The sequence below is a fragment of the Notamacropus eugenii genome, chromosome X (genome assembly GCF_028372415.1).
Source record: "Notamacropus eugenii isolate mMacEug1 chromosome X, mMacEug1.pri_v2, whole genome shotgun sequence".
In the NCBI taxonomy this organism is placed as follows: Eukaryota; Metazoa; Chordata; class Mammalia; order Diprotodontia; family Macropodidae; genus Notamacropus; species Notamacropus eugenii.
Window position 1 is genome coordinate 78,748,107 of NC_092879.1, and position 17,783 is coordinate 78,765,889.

At 34.3% G+C, this 17,783-nt stretch overlaps 1 protein-coding gene across 4 annotated transcripts in view; it reads right to left on the minus strand.

Moving 5' to 3' along the window:
* Positions 1 to 17,783, minus strand: part of RPS6KA6 (ribosomal protein S6 kinase A6) — a 108,185-nt gene that overhangs the window by 35,641 nt on the left and 54,761 nt on the right. For all 4 annotated transcript variants that reach the window (XR_011971176.1, XR_011971175.1, XM_072626536.1 and 1 more), the window contains exons 7-17: positions 17,095 to 17,201; positions 16,740 to 16,777; positions 13,899 to 14,041; positions 11,493 to 11,563; positions 11,130 to 11,218; positions 6,980 to 7,044; positions 4,146 to 4,248; positions 3,396 to 3,520; positions 2,754 to 2,879; positions 2,093 to 2,182; positions 1,277 to 1,435 (exon numbers count right to left, since the gene is read on the minus strand). Coding sequence is in view for 2 of the 4 variants with exons in the window: in XM_072626536.1 (XP_072482637.1) it covers positions 1,277 to 1,435; positions 2,093 to 2,182; positions 2,754 to 2,879; positions 3,396 to 3,520; positions 4,146 to 4,248; positions 6,980 to 7,044; positions 11,130 to 11,218; positions 11,493 to 11,563; positions 13,899 to 14,041; positions 16,740 to 16,777; positions 17,095 to 17,201 (1,116 nt within the window). In the remaining 2 variants the exon portion in view is untranslated. The remainder of the gene's footprint in view (positions 1 to 1,276; positions 1,436 to 2,092; positions 2,183 to 2,753; positions 2,880 to 3,395; positions 3,521 to 4,145; positions 4,249 to 6,979; positions 7,045 to 11,129; positions 11,219 to 11,492; positions 11,564 to 13,898; positions 14,042 to 16,739; positions 16,778 to 17,094; positions 17,202 to 17,783) is intronic.

Genomic DNA, 17,783 nt, shown 5'->3' on the forward strand with positions numbered 1-17,783 from the left:
ACCAAACAGAGAATTTTGTATTTGATCCTGGAGGGGATATGGAGGTACTGGAGTTTTTTGAGTAGGGACATGACATAGACCTGAGCTTTCAGAAAAATCACTTTAGTGGCTGAAGAGAAGATGGACTGAGGCAGGGAGACAATTCAGGCAGATCCCCCAACAGCTTATTGCAACAGTCCAGGTGTGATAAGGGCTTTCACTAGAAAAGTGGAAGCATCAGAAAGGAGAAGGGGGAATATTTGAGAGACAGTGCACAGGTGAAATTGACAGACCTCAGTAACAGGTCATGGAGAGGAGAGAGGGGTGTGAGAGACAGTGAAGAGTCAAGGATAACATCTAGGTTGTGACCCGGAGGGACTGGGAAGATGATATTATCCTCTATAGTAATATGGGAAGTGGGGTAGTGTTTAGGGGGAAAGATAATGAGTTCTGCTTTGCACGTGTTGAGTTTAAAATACCTACTTGATATCTAGTTTAAGATGTCTGAAAGGCAGCCAGAGACGTGAGACTAGAGAGAGACTGAGGCAGAAGTGACAGATTTGAGAATCATCAGCACAGAGAAGGTGATTCAATCCAAAGAAGCTGATGAGATCACCAACTGAAGTAGAATAGTGGGAGAAGAGAAGAAGGCCAGGACTGACCTTGAAGGATACCTTTGGTTAAAGGGTGGGATGTGAATGAGCGTCTAGCAAAAGAAACTGAGGAGTGGTCCAATAGGCAGAAAGAAAACATCTATCTCTAAATGTGCTAGAAGTAGGAATGGGTTAAATGTAGAAGAGATGTAAGCCGGACATAAATAATTTATTGACATTTGACATTGAAATGGTTACCAAGGAAGTTATAACAGTGACTTTTCTGGGTAGCCAGGTGGCCCACTGGATAGAGCACTGTGCCTGGAGTCAGGAAGATGTGAGTTCAAACCAGGTCTCTGATATTTACTGTGTGACCCTAGACAAGTCACTTCACCTGTTTGCCTCACTTTCCTCATCTGTAAAATGGGGACAGTAATAGCCCCTACTTCTTCCAGTGAAGATCAAATGAGATAAAAATTATAAAGTGCTCAGTACAAGTACTTCGTTCATAGCAATACACAAATGTCAGCTGTCATTATTATCATTACTATCATTATTATTTAAATTGGATACAGGCACCTGCCTAGGAAGGTTTTACAGGGGAACGATGCCTGAGCTGATGTGCCAAAGTATCCCTTCCATCACCTTGAGTTTATACAAATACAGCTGCCAGAACTGAATTGAATGAAATGACTTTGACTTACTCCTTGACAGTGAAGGTAGTCAACTGTTTTAGTTATTATATATAGTACATCACTAGCCTCCCGTTCTGAAAAATATTTTTGTCTGAGAATACGATCAAGCAGTTCTCCTCCCTTCATCAATTCAGTAACAAGGTAAACATATCTACCATCATCATAGACCTGTTTGAAAAAAAAAAACAAAAGGTGATTTGGATATTATACTTTTTATCATTAATTAAATTAATTTTTTTCAATCAATGACAATCTGCCTCTCTTCCATCTAGTGAGAAAAACAAAACTTTTGTTACATTTATAGTCAAGCAAAACAAATTACAGCAACGACCACATCCACTAAAAAATGTCTTAATTCACACCCTGAAGCCACCACTTTTCTGTTAGGAGATGAGTGCCATGCTTCATCCTGAGTCCTCTGGAAAGGTAGTATTCGATCACATTTATATGGCATAACTTGGTCAGCCATTCTCCAATATCCTCTATTTAAAGACTCCTTAATCCTATTTCCTAAAGACTACTGTCCAAACAAAAGTGATTCACCCAAAGACTTGTGAGCACTGTTTCAGGAAACTCAATACTAGTCTACATCAATGATGTGTAGCAACAGTTTGAACAAGGCAAAGATCCTGGTCAGGTCCCAAATAACTCTGAATTGGTTTTTATCGCTACAATCCTCAGATTCTTCCAAGAAGCTTGTACATGATATTTACAAAAATTAAGCATATTCATATGTGATCTAACACAAAATAATTCATTAAGCATTCATCAGATTCACCAGATTGCTTAACATTCATCAGATTTTTTAAAAAAATTAATACCTACATCCTTTAAAGTGATAATGTTGGGGTGCTGTCCATAACGCATCAAAATCTCAATTTCTTCTGAGGGGTCTCTCTTACTTTTGTCAATGATCTGAGAAATAAGATGGGTAAATTAAAATGTTCATCTTCTTTATCACAAAATCGTCAAAAGGTATCATGAAAACTTTTCCAATCATAGGGATGTAGTTATATTTTATATTCTAGAAATACCTCAAAAATAAGAGTAAACACAATATTTGTCTACATTCGAACAAGGAAATAGATTTTCCTTGTATCTTATTCCATTTCTTTTAAAAATAAGGGTATAACAGTGTTGACTGAAAAAGTAAATTAGAAGATATGTTTTGACATATAATTTCCTTTTACTTAAACTATTTTAAATGTTGATCCAAACAATTATTGAGCAATTATGAAGATTACTTTTCAATCACAATACATTACTTTTTGAAAGTACTACATATTTTAAAGGAATAATGATAAATATGAAATTCACTATTCTTCAAAAGAAATTCTTGGTAGAACCTATTCCAAAATGAGATATGACTTCAGATTCCTCTCCTTTATTTTATCTTTCTTCCCAACCTCCCTGCCCCCAGTAAGAACATAACTAACGCAGATCACCCCAACTTAAAATATAGAAGAAAGAAATTTAGAGCCAATACCTTCACTGCAAATTCCATGTTGGTAGCTGTGTGTATACATCGCTTGCAAACAGAATAGGAGCCGACACCAATATCCTCCTTTGGTTCATACACATCATTAAATTGTGCACTACTTCCATGTAATTGCTTTGAAAAAAATCAGGGAAAAAATTATAATGCATTAAAAACATATCTGTCCATCAAGGAGAATGGAAACTTGACCTCCCACAATTTTCTGTGTTTAGTTCCCAACTTTGTGTTTAGCAGCAACCTTAAAAATCACACAAAAAACCTGAGTTTGAGGAAAGTATATGCTTGCTATATAAACAACTTAAATAAATGACGAACCAAGTTTGAATTACAGACACTCTGGATTCTTTTAAACAAGAGGAATCAACAAACTTATAAAGCCTTAAGTTTCAAGGCCAAAAGTAAACAAAACACCATATTGCACGGCTCATGTTGCCTATTTGGTTTTTTTTTAAAGAATATAGTTTTTTTTCATTTTTAAAATACGATATGACTATTTCTTGCCATTTTCCCCAATGTGAAGTTGAAAAATACACCACTGTCATAATATAGGTTGGCCACTGACATGTATTAAACTTTTTTTTCCCCAAGGAAATAACCCTTTAACTGGAAAAACAATTAGATGAGATTTACCTGTACTATTGGCAATATATTTGTGAGAGGAGAAATTTTCTGATCTTCTATGGTAGTCGTTGCAACAAAGCTAAATCCTTTGAAAAGCTGATGTGCATTAGCACTGGGTGGAACTCCAGGAGAATCTAGTTTTCAAACACAAAAATTTTATAAAAATTAAAAATTTTCACACCATGCAATTATACTCTTTTTGACTAAAGGTAAATCTTGATAAAAAATGGAACTTTCCTAAAATAAAATGTATTCCATTAAAAAATGTATGTCAATAATATAGAAGATATTATTTCCTCTCTTTCAAACTCCCCCACCAAAACAATGAAAAGATTAAAGAAATTCTAAAACAAGATTAAAAAAATATATATTTACATTTCATGACCAGTCTTCCCCATCCCTTGCTCCTTTCTCTTCTAATATCTCCTTTTTAAAGATTCCTCTTGACCTTAGTTCATAAAGACTTTGGTCTAAACAAAAGTGAGTCCTATTTTGGGATGATACAACAGTTTGGGCAGGATGGTCACTGGTCTGGTTCTAAATAACTGGGAATTAACTCCTATCACTACAATCTACTGATTCTTCCAAGAAGCTTGTATATGCTGTATACAAATCCCAGGCATGTTTACATATGATTTAACACAAAATAATCCATTAAGCATAATTATTTAACAGTCAAACATTGCACCCTTTTAACTTTTATCTGGCTTTATTAGTTAATTAATTAGACCTAACTTAATCCACATAAATGTGCATTACCTTTGGGTGTTTTTGCAGTAAATTCAGGATCAAAACAAAAAGTATCTTCTGGTTTTCCAGATGCAGGTTTGAATGGGGGTTGAATTTCTCTCCTATATAGTTTCTAAAAGAAGCAGTATAGGGTAATACCAAAACTTACTAACATGGACAAATTACTCTGTTTTCCAAATTAAAGAAGATAATGGTCATAGCTTAACCTTAACAAGTTACACAAAATGGCAATATATTAAGAAGTATAAACGGAACATTGCAGGTCAGATTTACCAGATAAATTTCAATAGACTTGAAATATCTGCTAATAAGTTCATTAAGCTTGTGAGATGACATACTGAACTGAATGAGTAGGCCAAAGAACACAATGAGGATGGAGATGCTAAAGGTTGCATTTGCAATAGATGAGAATATTCATTTTCAAATTTTATTAAAAACTGGTTCAACTCCCTAGTGATGACAACACATACCCATGTGGTCATGCAGGAATAACTAGCAAAATTCAAGGATTCTGAAATCAAAGGCTACCATACACAAGTAGCATTTCTACAATATAAAATTCATTCATACTATGTGATGCTTGAAAATTTGAAACACTTAGAATCTCAAATACTTTCTGGGAATTTTTATGACCTAGGAAAAATAAATGAAAACAGGCTGTTTTGTTTTTAGGTGAGGCACGTTAAAGAAATCTCAAATTTAACCTTGTCTAACAACTAGATAAAGTTTATTTTTCAGTGAAAAACACATAAAACAGCCTGAAGGCAGGGTAGGAAAGATTTTTTTTTTCTACTGAAGAACCACTGCCCCGTAGAAGAAAATCACAGATCAGTTAAGTATAAAACAACTTTAATTTTATTTAGAGAGAAACAAACAACATTTTACTCATTTTCTTGTAAAATTAGAGAGCATATATTTTAAATAAAAAATAATAAAAATATTTTTTGTTCCTATTATGACTAGTTAAGGGTAAGAGACAGTCTAGGGAAGAAGGAAGTAGGGAAGGAAACAGAAATACAGACAGGGACAAAAACCAAGAGTGAAATTTTCGTGGAATACCATTAATATCTTTAAGATATTGTATTAAAGAGTTTCGAACTGTTACATTTTTTTGTCTCTGCAAGCATAAGTAGAGGCATGCATTTTGGTACTTGCCCTTGCAAGGTAGATGTTTGTAATTAAACCAAGAGAGCAAGTGTTTTCTCGTTTCCCTCCCCATCCCAGAGTTCATCAAAAAATTCTTCAGAGTGTGATAAACAGTCCAATCCAGCACAAGATTATGCAAAATGCCTAAATGCTGCAGTGATTGATATAACATACATATTACAATATTTCAAGGGTCTGTGGTTTCACTGGAAGGAGAGCTCCCTCCATATATGCAGACCACAACTCCTCCATGCCTATGTGGACAATCTTTGAGTTGCTGTGGTCAAAAAAGTCATCACTTGGTGGCCAATGCCCTGAATAATAAGCTTTGCCAAACTTAGCTATGATGGTCCTCAGACAATAGACACAAAATCCATTGCCAGGCCTGTAAACTGAAGTTTGTTAAACTCAGTAGAACCTGCCAGAGCTTGGGCTCCACTGGCAGAGCTTTCAAGAACCCAGGGTCACCTCCACACCATGATGAGGCACCAGAGTAGCACTTTTGTGTGGGACTACATACACAGAAAGTGAAAATAAGAGTTGAGAGACAAAAACAATGAAATCAGATTTTCTAACTAAAGATTGCACATTTGGGGGCCTTAACTTTTTTAAAGCTTTTCTAAATATGCTATTTTATTAAAAACTGAAATTATGTTTTCATTTTCATCCCTCTTCTATTCACCCTAATAAGTAACAAATGTTGGGCTGGATTTAAATAGCATCTTGCAATTCCATTACAATACTTTTCTTTTCTTTTCTTTTTTTTTTTTTTCCTTTTTTTTTCTTTTCTTTTTTTTTTATTTTGTAATGTTTAACAATCACTGCCATACAATTGCGATTTTATCCCTCCCCACCTACTCCCCACTACCCCCCTCCCTCCCCACGACTGCATACAATTCTGTATAGATTCTACATATACTTTCCTATTGAGTATATTTTCACTATAGTCATGCTATGTAGTCAGACTAAGATAAATGAAAGAAATCGTTTAACAAATCAGAACATGATACACAAACACAAACACATACACAAACATGATCTGCTACAATATGTGAGTGACTTCCAAATTTCTCTCTCTGAGTGTGGCAGGCATTTTGCCTTGAAATACTTTTCTTTACAAAGTGCTTTCACCTTACTCTTTCCCCCAGTGATCATTTATAGGAACAGGGTCAAAAATCTTTAAGAGATTTAGAGCAGGGCAAAAATTCCCAAACTGGAAGGGATTAGCTTAATACAACTTTGTTCTACAAATAAAAGAGAACTGAGGCACAGAGAGCTTAAAAAACTTACCCAAAGTCACAACAGTTAGTTAAGATCATGGGCTGGGATTGGAGCCCAGGTCCCAGATTTTAAACCTAACTTCAATCCTCTCCACCACACCACACTAGATGTTGCTACAGATGGAAAATAAAATTTAGCACAAAAGATTTTCTCTAAGTCTATTAAGGATGGATCTACTGCCCTACTAAGCTGAATAAAGTTGAACTGGTAAATATTCAAGCCAACGGTTATTTTATAATGTACCAGCAAGTTAAAATGTCACACTGGAATTTAAACAGAGTTTGGATTTATTACTTGGAAATGGTCACATACAATTACTTTCTTTCAATCTATTTTGCTCAAGTACTAGAAAGTTATCCTATAACAAGAGCTAAAAAAGTTACTTATTAATTCAAACTACATTGCACTGTACTTACATTCCAGTCAACAGTCGAAAAGAAAAGATGTCTTTTGATTTCTTCAACTCCATCTGAACCAGCTCCTTTAAAAATGGAAATATTTTTTATTGGTATGACTTTTTTGTTCTTATTACTCCATTTCAAGGACCTATTCTGTAGATAAATCTTAAATCTCTCATCTGTAGGCAGCTATGGTGTACATGCTTTTATCTGGCAGTCTATCACCTAGAATTTCTACATATCTATGGCATAATGTTAATGGATATTCACAGTCATTTTCCAGTGGCACTGTTGAAGATCCTGAAGTACGTTCTAAACCAGTAGAAGGATTAAATTATCCTTAGTGTAGATTTGGCATTAAATACATTTTTATTTGTTCTAAATGAATATTCATAGCCAATGTACAGAGTAAGGAAAATTAAAAAATCAATTTAAATTTAAATATAATTTCATACATATTACATTAGAATGTAAACTCCTTGCAAGTAAAGATCATTTTATTCTTTGTGTTTGTATCGCTAGTGACTAACACATAATAGGAACTTAATAAATACTTTTTGGTTGAATAGATATGGGAAGGATGACTAGAATGTAGAAATGGAAAGGTAGACTTTGTTCAAAAGAAATATCTAACAGAAGGGAAAAGAGAGCAGTATCATAAGTTAAGAAGGCATACACCTATATGGGAATACACAAACTTAAGGGTAGAAATTAGTGGACAGTATTTGAGTGAAAGGAAGATAAAATAAGTGATGCTTGTTTGTTCTGGGAGTGAATACTACAGACTGCCTGGCCAGATGGAGGATATGGATGATGTTTTGTTAATATGAGTCCTGAAGAGAGGCAAAGAATAATGCAGACAGCTCTTGGAAAGCTGATTCTACTAAAAACAGAACTGTGATTTTTTTTACTTGTTTTGTTGTACCGACTATTTCACCATGCAAAAGGATTAAAAGTCAATGGCTATTCTGGATTTAACTCTAAGCAACAAGAAAAAAACTAGCTGGAAAGGTAGAAGAGGTAGGAATTTTAAGAGAAAATGATTAAGCCATTTTGAAGTTCATGAGAGAAAGAAGGGTATATGGGGCATTTATACCCTGGGTTTCAGGAAATCAGTAATATAAAAATTCAGAAGAGATGACTTCTGTCCAGATGAGCTATAAAAGAGAAACAGCTAGAGAGGAAGTATTTGTCATCAGGAGCCAGCATGAGCTAAGAATACTAGTCATACTAAGCATAGTTAAGAATACATAGCATACTAGTTCATATTCCATTTCTGAAAGATAGAGTTCTTGAAACTGATAGATCAGGGAAATGACAAACATTAGTATATGAAGGTTTCAGCAAGACATATGAAAAATTTCAGTCTTCAAAGACAAGATAAATAAATGTGGATTATCTGATTATATGATTTTCTATCAGTTTGAACAAGAGCAATGAAAAAAGGCTGTTTAATGGATTGATCTGAATCCAAAAGGACTCTAAATGAACTGCCACAAGGGTCTATACTTTGACTTATGTTTATTCAATTACCAATGATCTCTGAACTGTCAAATGTAATGGCCTCTTCTCAATGGCTTCTCTTCTAGACCTCTCTGAAGCACATAACATTTTTGACTATCCTCTCCTCCACAATACTCTATTCTTTCTGGATTTTTGAGATTGTTCTCTGTTGTTTCTCATCCTATTCATCTTATCACTCCTTGGTCTCCTGTGAGTGTTCCACAAGACTGTCCTGATCCCTCTTCTGTTTTCTTTTGGTGTCTACATAAACTCCAAGGAGTCAACTACCATCTCTAGGCTGATGATTCCCAGATCTCTATGTCCAGATCTAGGCTCTTTCCTGAGCTGCAGTCCCATATCACCAACTGCCAAGCAGACCTACCATAATCCCATAATTTAATCATACTGGGTGAAATTATTATAGTCAGTATAAATTTCATTTCTGTTTCTGATTCCCTATTTTTAATTTTCAAGTACTTGTCCAGGGCTCATCTGTATCAGTTGTGTTGATATATCTTTTAATCATTATTATTCTTTGTTATTTTTTTAATTGATTCCGATCTTATTTCTGACAAGTCAATGGTCTGACTGACACATATCCTTGGCTAAGGGATGATGTCTAATCAATAACAAGTATTTTCCTTTCTGTAAAAACAAAATCAATTTCAATCTCATATAGTGTTATTTGATTCTCAACCAGTCTAGCACCTACCAATTTTTTCTCCTGAAGAATATAATCTATAAGTCTTTGTCCTCCCACATGCCTTCTTCCTGAGTCATACTTCTCTTTTTATTTCCCTCCTTCTCATCCTTTTCCCCATCTTAGTATGGAAGTCATAAAGTATAACTGTGCATGCTGATTTATTTTGGAGTGTTTTTTCAAGTCATTCATTGAATTTTTCTTCCATTTCATCCTTAGCAACCATCTTGGTGCATAGACTACAATTATTTTCATGGTGGCATTTTTGTAGATACTTTTCATTAGCATTATAATGCAGTATGACCATGTATCCTATGAAATGTTCAGGTTTCCTTTGGGCATACAAGAGAATTTTGTGTAAGACTTCACATTTATCTCTATTCAATTTAACCTTCAATTTAGTTGAATTTTTTGACCTGTTGAGATTGTTTCAGATTCAGGCATTTAAAAGGTCAGGTCTCCTCCTAGGATTTATGTCATTTGAAAATTTGATAAGGGTACTATCAATTCCATTATCTTAACCACAGATAAAAATATTAATTGGCACAGGTCCAAGGACAGATCCCTGGGGCATTCCACTGGAGACTTTTTTCCCAACCAGATATCCACCTATTAATGACTACTTTTTGATTTCTGTCATTCAACCAATTTAAAATTCACCTACCTACATTACTGACTACCTCATATCTCTTAATCCTGCCAACAAGAATTGAATCTGTCAACAAGCATGTAGCTAGCATTGTGCTAGACACTAGATATACAAACACAATGAATACATGAGAGACTTGGTCAGATGCTTCTCCAAAATCTAAAATCTTTTCTAAAGAGATCAATGGTATCTACAGCATTTTTCAGACCTACTAGTGTAATGACCTTGTCAAAAAAGTAAATGAAGCAAGTTTAGCTTTACCTACTCTTAATGAAGCCATGCTGGCTCTCTGTGATCACTACTGCCTTTTCTGGATGTTCATTAGCTCTTTGATAACATAGATTTTCCTGGGAATCAAAGTCAAGTTTATTGGACTAAAGTATTCAGACTCTCCTTTTTTGAAAACAGGGACCAACATTTGTCCTTCTCCAGTTCTATAGTCTCTCTCCCAGTATCCCTGGCAGTGGTTCAGAAATCAGAGGAGACACATGAAAAAGAACTGAGAATTTTAGTTAGAGACAAGACGAATAAGAAAATCCCAGCTATTTGTAAACTAATGTCATCTTAGCCCCAGAGATCAACAGAAATCATTTTATTCTAGTATGTGTTAGTTGGAACACATTTGTAGTACTGTGTTTGATTCAGAGCATCCCACTTAAAGAAGAATTACAAGTACAGAGGAAGACAACTAGTATGGAAACTATGTTATATGAGGAATAACTGAAGGAACTAGAGACATTACGCATGAAAAAAGAAAATGAGTACATGACTGCTATCATCAAATATCCAAAGGGTTGTCACGTGGGAGAGAGAATATAATTGTTCTTTATTACTCTGAGATCCAATGGGTAGAAATTACTGGGTGAAGGAAAAGTTCTTTTGATTGAACAGCTATCCAACAGAGCTTTCTAACAATAGCATCTGCTGGAACTGAGAGTGTTCAAGGAATGGCTAGATCACAATTTGTCAAGGACATTACAAAGAAGATTCTTATATTGGGAAGGAAACGAACTTCTAGATGATTTATAAGAGCCCTTCCCTAGGAACCTATGACTTCTTTAAAAAAAAAAAACTTATGATTGATATATTGTATATATGGTAATCTCTTACTAGCCAAGACATTTGATTAAGCCAGAATATTCATCCTTCAGCATTTCAGATATTTCAACAATTATTTTCTCAATAGTAAAATCTAGAATTCAAAATGTTCATTTCAAAGTGCTAAATTCAAATAAATCAGAAAACTGAAAAATATCATTCAACTAGAAAAAAATATGCAGTACACTTTGCTACAAAACCATGCAACATAAGAATACCTAATCTATTTGAAGGATTTCTTTTGAATAACATCCTTAGAAGACTTTGTGCTTCAGGGCTAAGAAACTGAGGCATTCCAAGTTTTGCTCTGAAAAATAAAATATTAGGAAATATAACAACACCAATCTGCACTTTAAAATTTACCATACAACAGACTTTTTTTACTGAGTACTTTTCATAAGGGCAGTTAGAATGTTCCTTTTAGTACCACCAAAAAACAGTTTATACTTAAAAATATTATTTTACCTCCATCTTAATTATTCTAAACTTCTAAAAGCAAAGGCTTGCAGTTGTTTGGCATGGGGGGGGGGTGGGAGGATGCGGAATGTTGTACAATAGATAAGTTTAAGAGTTACACTTACTTCAATATCATATTCATGGTCTCATTTCTGTCTTTACCTTGAAAAGGCAGAGTACCAGTGAGCATTTCAAACTAAAACAAAAAATACCAGAAGTCCATTAAGTATAATTTAGGATGTATAACATTTTTTTCAAAGTATGATCATGTGCCAAACTAGGATCAAGAAAAGCGGACATGCCTGACTTTTTGAAACCATTTAATGATTGGTGTTTCTAGCTTCTTACTATATAACACAACTGTGGCAAGTTAAACCAACTAAATATTCCAATCCTACCTTTGGAAGGTCCACAGAAACCTGTAAATCCTCACAGACACATTATTTTTCTTCTAAAATAAACTGAATTACTTCAAAGAATTTAATGATTAAAGAAAAATGATTACCTAAATACAAATTTATAGACATTCAAGATAGATTTAAGAGACCTTGTGCCCTCCCCATCCAAAGATACCAGATAGGGGCATATTTTATTCCTGTTTAGTAAAGAAAAAAAAAGGAGAAAAGGTTAAAAAATTACATTGAGCAAAATTTAGAACCAACACAATAAAATATTAAGATAAAAGATGTAAGGTAATTACATTTCATGGTATAAAAGAAATAAGTTTTCTAAAATGATATCTAGAAAGAATGAAGATAAACAGAGACACAAAATGGAACAGACTCAACATTATGTAGCCCTACAATTAATTAAAGAAGTTTTTCTTTTTTAATATATATGCAAATATTTTTAAATTTCAATTAGTCTTATTTAGCTCTCAACATAAGTCATTTTAAAAATGGCTTCAGCCTCAATCCTGTTTTCTCTCTCTAGATTTGGTAAACTCTTTTATTCTCATGGTTTCTAGACCTCTATAAAGAGGATTCCTAATTCTAAAACTCAAACCTGGACACTCCTCTCACTTATGCTCCTGTTTTGTATTACTCAAAACAACACGTTTTTGGTTACTACTGCCATAAATTTATTCCCAGATTATTCCAACAGCCTCCTAGATGGTTTCTCTGCCTCTAGTCTTCTCACCAATTAATCCATTTTATATAACACTGTGAGATTAACCTTTTTAAAAACAAAGATTTTATTGCATATCTCATCTGCTTAAGAATCTTTAATAGTTTCTACTATTAAAGCATCTTGTAGCATATTATAGCATCTAGGTCAAATTCTTCTGGCTTGGTTTCCAAAGCCCTCTAGAACTAGATCTTACCTTACCAACCCAACTTCACTTCTCACAGACATCAATACACACCGTGTACACCTTCTGGGGGCCACTCTGCTCTTCCTCCCTACTTCTCACCCCCATGCTGTGCTCATTCTCACTATTATCTTTCCTAATGCTTTTCCTCCTCATAGTAATACCTGCTACCTTTCCAAATTCTACTCAGATTTCAAAAGGATCTGCTCAAGTCTCACCTCCCCTCAAAGCCTGCTCCTACTACTCTTAAGTAGTAGAGTTAGCCTTCTTGTTGCATATAGGGTGAGCACTAAATAGTTTTGCATTTCATTGTTCTCAATGTTTCATATATGTTTACATGCATGTACATATACATATGGGGATGTATGTCTTGTCTTTACAACTATACTGTGGGTAAAGGGAGGTCAGGAATAATGTCACACATGCTTATCAGTACAAGGTGTACAGGAGCTCCTTAAAATTTATTTCTAATAGCATAGAAATTATGATATGCTGTTAAATGAATAATTAGAAGTTTAATAGCAAGATACCACTTATGTAAAGTGTTTTCATTAAAAAAATCTTTACTGTTGCAAATTTTATACAGAATTCTATATCTAATCTATCAGTATGTATTTATTATACTACTTATGACAAGCACTATGCTAGATGTTATGGGAGATACTAAGTAAAAAGAAGGCAGCCTTTGTCCTAAAGCAAATGATAAACATACTGGGAAGTAAGACATTCACAGGTCACAGAAATATTCAGGTGTGTGTGTGTGTGTGTGTGTGTGTGTGTGTGTGTGTGTCTGTGTACTAAACATATGTGTGCTCAAACCTGTGGTAGCAATTAGAAGTGCAATATATTAAACAATTGTTAAATACATTCATTTCTTGTAATCTAGAATCTGACAGAGTCTTTCCAAGCTAAGACCTTAAAGTCGCCATAACAGTACCACTATTTACAACTTTGTCTAACAAGATAAAGACAAGATTAGAACAAAAAGGAAGCTCATTTTCTTTTTGGCAAAACTTAACATAGCACCAGCTGTACTTTTTGATAACTCTAAATTGTCAAAACTTTCCTTCATTCCCCACTCTCCAGGTAACAAAGCATTTAAATAGGAAATGTCAAAAAAAAATCAGTTTTTCATTTTCCATGACCTTAACTCAGAAATATAATGCCACAAAACAGGTGCTGAAGAAGGGTTTGTTGACGGACTGAACGGAGAGCTTACCATTAACACGCCAAACGACCACCAATCAGCACTCTGGGTATGGCCTCGCCTATTCACTACTTCAGGAGCCATGTATTCTACTGTACCACAAAATGAGTAGGCCTTCTTTTCTTGGTCTACAGATTCTTTGCTGAGTCCAAAATCTAAAATAATAGTGTTATAAAAAATACATTTGAAGACCTCTAGAATATAGAAATCTCCTGCATATGTACAACATGGTATGGGGTTAAAGCTGTGTAAATACTGTCATCCACAGAATTACTCTTAAAAGCAAGGTACTGTGGAGGGTATTATAGGAAATGAGTCTAGATTTGGTAACACTAACATTATGAAATTCAATCTTATCAATTTCTACATAAGCTACATACATTTAAAATTGTTTTTGAAAAGTATACATTTAAACCCTGTGCTCAGAATATATGCTTTTAGTTTTCCACTCACAACTGTAACTTTTTTTAAAATGAGAACACCACAAACCACCTAATTGGAAGCCTATCATATTGATCTAAGTTTTGCTACTTTAGACTAAAATGGAGGTAGCCATTTCAACGTTTTCTTTGGGGATGAGGGTAGGGGGAGGGTCGCATTTAGAGGAAGGAAGGGAATAAGCAAAATTTGCTTTAGCACGCTTGACTCTAGAGAAGGACTTGATATCTTAGAATACTTCATAAGGATTTATTCACTCTTCACTTTCACTAAATAATTATTAATTATATTCTCAGTATCATTTGGTGTATCCATCTTTACAATGAACTACCTTTGTTTTGTTGCTCTAAGAAGTTTTAATTATCATACCATCTTATTTACAAAATTTAAACAAACTCAGCTTTAATTCTCCCATTACCTCCACCTGGTCTAAAAATAAACCTCCAAAATCTCATAAAGAGCATTGGCTATAATTTTCTTCTTATGGAAAAGGGGAAAGGAAGCAGAGCAAGAGGGAAAGAGGTGTGGAAGTAAAGGGAAGAGAATGCTTTGACTTCCTCTGTTAACCTTCTGAAGGTGTGTCCACAGAGCCTCACTCTTAGATTCTCATGCTGGGGAAGGTCTTCTGCTCAGACTGTCTAATCCGGACAAAACTGATGTTTTTGACACTAATTTTTTAAAACAACCAATTGCAGAAAAAATTTAAAAAACACAAAAACAACAAAGACAACATCAAGAGCAAGCTACAGGAGCAAATGATTATTAAGTATATGTCTTTTCTAAATTGCTCGTGGTAGAGGAAAATATTTTCTATGATGAAAAGATCTATAAATGAATCCTGATTTTTCCCTGTACTATTTCTTTAGAACTGTAGTTGACTATGGCACTTTCATTAGTTCCTTCTAAAATGCTTTTCTTTTCATACACATGTTCAGAATATAATTAATTTTATGCTTTTTAACGAAAACCATAATTTAACCCTGGTTAATCTGCCAAGAACCTTAGAAAAAGGCTTAAAGATACAACTATTTTCTTATGTGTGTATATATATTTTTATCCTAAATGCTTAAAGAACGTCTGGGACCCTAGGAGACACATGTAAAGAAGGAGAGAGTTCTATGTACCAGGAACATATACAGAAACAGGAGATGGAGCATAATGTACAGGGACCATTGAGGCTAGTTTGGTTGGACCTCATGGGGAAAGTATGCATAGTAAGGCTGGAAAGGTAGGAATGGGCAAATCATGAGGAACTTTAAAAGCCAAAGAGAGGAGTTTCCATTTGATCTTGGAGGTAACAAGGAATTTATTGAATGTGTCTGAGGGGTGACGGTGGTCAGCTCTCCACTTTAATAAAATCCCTTTGGCAATTGGTGGATGGGTTGGAAAAAGTAGAAACTTCATTCAGGGAGTGAGATCAATTAATATATCCTAAGACTATGCGAAGATGCTACTTGGCACCATTTATTTACTCAAGTAACCTTAATGTAGTATAGAGAAACTTTAATGAAACCTGTCCCCTATCAACTTCCAACACAAAAGGAAAAGCATTAATTTTGCACACTGAGTTACGTTACTTTCAAATACAAACTGTATCCTATACCTATAACACTACATAGCCTTCACCTTGTACTGTTTCCTTTTTATCCTCCCCCAGATCATCCCATTCCCTATATGCTCTCTCTAGAGACACACAAAAGAGAGAGTGAGGTTATGAATCAAAAGGTCTCATTAAAGTGATTTCGAACCTCAGTATCGATGGTATAAGCCCAGGCTGCTATCTCAGAGTAGTGTATTATAATACAGATGATTCTGTGGAAGTTTACCTTTAAACGGCATAGACAGCAACAATTTCTGCAAAGATCATCAAGACTTAATCTAATCTTTCTTTAAAAAATAACTTTGTTAAGTAAAATCATATATATACACACATACATATATACATATTATATACATACACATCACATATATGTGTATTATGTATACATGTAATGTATATATGTATGCATGTGTGTATTGTGTGTGTGTGTGTGTGTGTATATATATATATATATATATATATATATATATATATATATATATATATATATATATATATCCTACTTAAAACATGACTTAGGGTCCAATCAATTTTAAAACACTAGCAATCCTTCCCAGGTGAAGAATTATACAGATATGTCTCAGTGAGATAGTATCGACTCTATACATTTCATCTCTCCCCCTAACCCTAATACCTACTACAGTTAGGACAAATAGGGAGTTAGCTTATCTAACATCTAAATGGGTTAATTAAATAGGTAACATATAAATCAAAACCAAGAAACAGGGAATGGGAAATAAATCTAGATAAATCAATTATTGAAATAAGTGAAATATATAGTATAAAGAGATTAACTGTACTGAGAATTTACATACCTGTTAACTTGATATGTCCTGCTTCATCAAGCAAAATGCTGAAAATTAAAATTCACATTCACCAATGTATATAAAAGCAAAATATTTACACATAAAACATTTATTAAAATTATTACAAACTTGAGAAAAGTCAATCTCCAATAGTTAAGTTGATAAATTGGCAATTTACAAGTGACTAGCACAATTAGAATCAATGAATTACTAGACTACTTAAAAAATAAAATGTCTACTTTTTATTTTTTTACATAATTTCTTCATAAAATTAAGTAAAATGTATAATAGAGAATGCAGAAAGAAACTGAATTTGGACTTTTAGAGAACAGTGATTATTTCCAGGGCCCACAGGTTACTTTACTTTTCTGGCTTCAGGTCCCGGTACACGATCCCCAGGCTGTGCAGATGATCCAAAGCAAGGGCAAGTTCTGCGAGGTAAAATTTCACATCTTCCTCTGTAAACATAACCTAATAAGAACTAAAGAGATTTACTTTCTGATCTCTGCTTTGATGGCTAAAATCACACTTTATTCTTTAAAATCAAACAGCTGCAACATTAGGGAAGGAGTTATCTCAGAGAGAAATTTTCTGGAAAACTAAAGTCCACTCCTTTACACACTAAATCTTGTTTTCTATGGGCTTATTTTATGAAGATGTCTAAAAAATAGCTCTGTGCTTTCTGAACGGAATCTTCTCTTGCTGTCTTAGCTGTTATCATGAAGCTGAATGACTATAGTATGAAAAAAGTATGAGGTGCCCTCAGGAGTTGTGAAGATTAGGGGTTTTGCTGCATTGTCTTTCTCTTCTAACTTTAATAATCTGCAGATAAAACCATTGTTTTTACTGGGTTTATAATTTCACTGGAGTTGAGAAATCCTAGTGAAGAATCTCCTACCAATGAAGATCAACAACTGCTCTGCAATTTACAAAGCTGGCTGTGGACACTCCAGTGAAGCGACTTGCCCAGGGTCACTTGTACCACAATGCCTCTCTCTGAAAACCTAAATACATTATTGTCACTTACTTCTTGGTCATCCAGGTAACGCTGTT